We start from the raw sequence: 3,275 nt of genomic DNA, 5'->3' as shown, positions 1-3,275 counted from the left end.
GGCGTTGTCGACCTTGCTTCCTCTAGTGAAGCACAGACCATGTCTCTATGTACCTTACCATTCTCCTATGCCGGAGCCTTGACGACGAGGCTCTTGAGCGGGGCAGATCTGAAGTGGAGGCCGGATCTTGGGCGGCGTGTGCGGGTGCTGTGGCGGACGGCCGTGCCGTCTCGTCGGCAGGAGCCGCGTCGACTCTAGGCCAGCAGCTTTGGGCACGCCGGCGCGGATGCCCCAAGGCCTACAGGTTCGAGCACGTCCGAGCGCGCGTGGGAAGGAACGGTCGAAGGCGGCGTATAGGACGCACAGGATGACTCTACATGTAGCGGACGACTGTAGCATTCGCTAAGATAACGAATCTGATACCGAACTTTGTTGGACGCATAGAGAAGACAAGAAATCGCTATATTTAGCGGACAGAACCGTTTACCCGCTCTTGCTGGGACAACCTTATGATGATTGATGAGCCCAAACTTTGCCTTGTGATCTCGCGTGGTCGCCATCAAATGGGGCCACAAAAAGAAAGGAGAGGGATCCGCGGACGATGAGCAGCCTCCGCTCCGCTCTGCTGCTGCCAACAAAATAGGTCTAGTTATTATTATCTTTGTGCTAGCTAGCTAGCGAGAAGGACGTACGCACATCTGAATGGCGGCACCAGCACGTACACACACGCTTGCATTAATTATGATATACTCCAATATATATAGAGAGATACACACATCTAGCTCTAGCTAGGCACTACTGAAAAGGAAAAGATAACTGTCACGCTCATCTCATCTTGTGCACTACACTAACAAGGCACATATCACATGCATGCAAGCTGGTAAAGTTACATTACATTACACACGTAGGCATCAAACCGGCGCTGCAGGAGGTACTGCTATGTACTACTGCCTTCCACTAGCTGCTAGCAATAGCATCATCATATATACACAGTCCACTCTAAAGCATATGGCACTCGGGCATGCTCTTTTTCTTCTTTTACACATCTCATTCTCATCATCCATCGCCGCCGGGCCACGTTACGTTCTCTGCTACAAGGTAAGGAAAGCTAAGATAAGATATATAGTACAGTACAATCTAGACAGACGATCGGGCAACTTCTCCTATCCCCAGGCCACGTGTCTCATCCTCGTCATCTCACACCGCGTGACGTGGAACCACCCTCGCCTCCAGCGGTGCAGCCATCTCACACGACAGCCTCAGCACCTCGGACAGGTCGACGCCGCGGCACGGCGGCAACCATTTGAACTCGTGGAGCAGGGTGGCCACCCAGAACCCGACGGTAGCCAGCGCGAGCGACTTGCCGGGGCAGCTCCGCCTGCCGGACCCGAAGGGCGCGAGCCGGAGATCCGAGCCCATTATCATCGGAACGTCCTCGGCACCAGCACCAGCACCAGCACCAGCAGAGGCGCCCACGAACCTCTCGGGCCTGAACTCCGTCGGCTCGGCCCACACGCTGGGGTCATGCGTTATGGCCCACATGTTCACCATGGCGGTGGTGCCCGCGGGCACGTGGTACCCGCCTACGCGCGCGTCCGACGTGGCCAGGCGCGCCCAGGAGAGCAGCGGGCCTGGCGGGTGCAGGCGCAGCACTTCCTTGATGACCGCCTGGAGGTAGACGAGCGAGGCGGTGTCCGACTCCGTCACGGATGCGGCCTGGCCCGGTGGCCCCACCACCCGGTCCAGCTCCTCCTGGACCTTGCTCTGCACGTCCTGGTGCAGCACGAGACGCGCCAGCACCCACTCCATTAGGACGGCCACCGTGTCCGTGCCTCGGAAGATCATCTCCTGCGAGCGAGTGAGCAGCACAAATATATTAGCTAGAGGGTGGAAGCGATGCAACATTTATGCGACGACGTACGGCGTACCCAGAGAACGGCGACCATGTCGGCGTCGGAGAGCTTGTCGACGCCCTGGAGGGAGAGCAGGACGTCGGTGAAGTCCGTGACGCCGCCGGTGTCGCCGAGGCCGAGGCGCGCACGGTGCTCGTCGATGATGTTGCCAACGAAGCGGTTCACCCGCGGGACGAGCGCGGAGCACCTGGCCCGGGTCCTCTGCAGGTCGAAGCGGGCCAGCCACGGGAGGTGGTCGGACCAGTTCAGCTGCCCGAGGAGGTCGTAGCCTTCGTCCACCAGCGCCTTCAGCTCCTCGCCGTCCGCCGCCAGCAGCAGCAGGTCGTACCTGCGCCCGAACACCGACCACATGACGTTGTGCAGCGACGCGCGCTTCAGGAACCGGCGCGCCACCACGACGGCGGGGGCGGGGGCGGGGGCGGCCGTGGTCACGGCGTCCACCATCTGGCGCGCGATGACCGCGCGCTGCGCGGAGGAGGCCGCGACCTGGCGCGGCGAGAAGAGGTGCGCCGACGCCACGCGGCGGAGCGCGCGCCAGTAGGCGCCGTGCGGGGCGAAGCCGATGGCGCGGTGGAAGAGGAGCCCGTACGCGGACTCCTTGACGGGGCGGTCGGCGAAGGCGGCGCTGCCGAGCAGCTCCCTCGCGACGTCCGGGTCGCCGGTCACCACCGCCCGGGTCTCGCCGAGGGAGAGCGCCATGAGACGGCGGCGCCTGCTGCTGCCCTGACCCCCGGCCGCCGCCGCCGCCGCCGCGAGCTTGCGGTGCGCCAGGCCGGTCATCAGCCCCATGCTGCCGACCACTGGCAGGCCCCGGGGTCCCGGGATGGCGGCGCGGACGATGCCCAGCCCGCCTCGCCTGGTCCACCAGTACCGCCCCCAGGCGGGGCCGCCCGGGCACGCCCAGTGCAGGAGCGACGTTACGACGCAGGCGCCGACGAAGACCGCCGCCAAGCCGAGCAGGCGGCTAGGGTCGCCGCATTTGGCGGCCAGGGAGAGGTACAGCAGCCAGCCGCAGTCCTCGGTCGGCGGTGCCGCCATGGCTGACTAACCTCAGCTCTTTGTGGATTGGATGCACCACTGCGCTCACGACTCAAGTTTCCTTCTGCTGTGGAAGAAAGTAGGACGACCAGAGACCAGAGAGGGTTGCGTGGTTCAAGTCTTGGAGGACTGGAAATGGCGGCCCCGTGTATTTATAGCTGCGGCGAGGAGCCGGTGCGGAGGGTTGTCTTTTAAGGCAATAATGGCGGGAGCAAGCTCCTCTATATATTACTAGTCTGTTAACAACGGTGGCACCGGACTGACGACGGTGCGAGACCACAGCGACAGAGATGGCCATGATATTTCTACCGGGCCCGAATGGTGCTTGGTTAGCTGCGGTGGCCATCAGGCAACGACGTCAAGGCCAGCCAAGGGGTGCACGGC

The 3,275-nt window shown here is 62.5% G+C and overlaps 1 protein-coding gene across 1 annotated transcript; it reads right to left on the bottom strand.

The window, feature by feature from the left end:
• Positions 1–758: 758 nt before the first annotated feature.
• On the bottom strand, positions 759–3,014 carry LOC100286852 (uncharacterized). Its single transcript, NM_001365474.1, has 2 exons — positions 1,869–3,014; positions 759–1,788 (listed from the first exon to the last, which is right to left on the bottom strand). The coding sequence occupies exons 1-2, from the start codon at positions 2,889–2,891 to the stop codon at positions 1,138–1,140; spliced, it is 1,674 nt and encodes a 557-aa protein (NP_001352403.1). The 5' UTR covers positions 2,892–3,014; the 3' UTR covers positions 759–1,137.
• Positions 3,015–3,275: the final 261 nt, after the last annotated feature.

Source organism: Zea mays, chromosome 1, assembly GCF_902167145.1.
Source record: "Zea mays cultivar B73 chromosome 1, Zm-B73-REFERENCE-NAM-5.0, whole genome shotgun sequence".
Lineage (NCBI taxonomy): Eukaryota > Viridiplantae > Streptophyta > Magnoliopsida > Poales > Poaceae > Zea > Zea mays.
This window is presented reverse-complemented; position numbering and strand designations above follow the sequence as displayed.

Bases quoted from the DNA above. Each gene is read 5' to 3' on its own strand.
- LOC100286852 (NM_001365474.1), bottom strand. From the start codon at position 2,891: ATGGCGGCACCGCCGACCGAGGACTGCGGCTGGCTGCTGTACCTCTCC. The intron at 1,789-1,868 runs GTACGCCGTACG...ACTCGCTCGCAG, and splicing joins ACATGGTCGCCGTTCTCTGG to GAGATGATCTTCCGAGGCAC.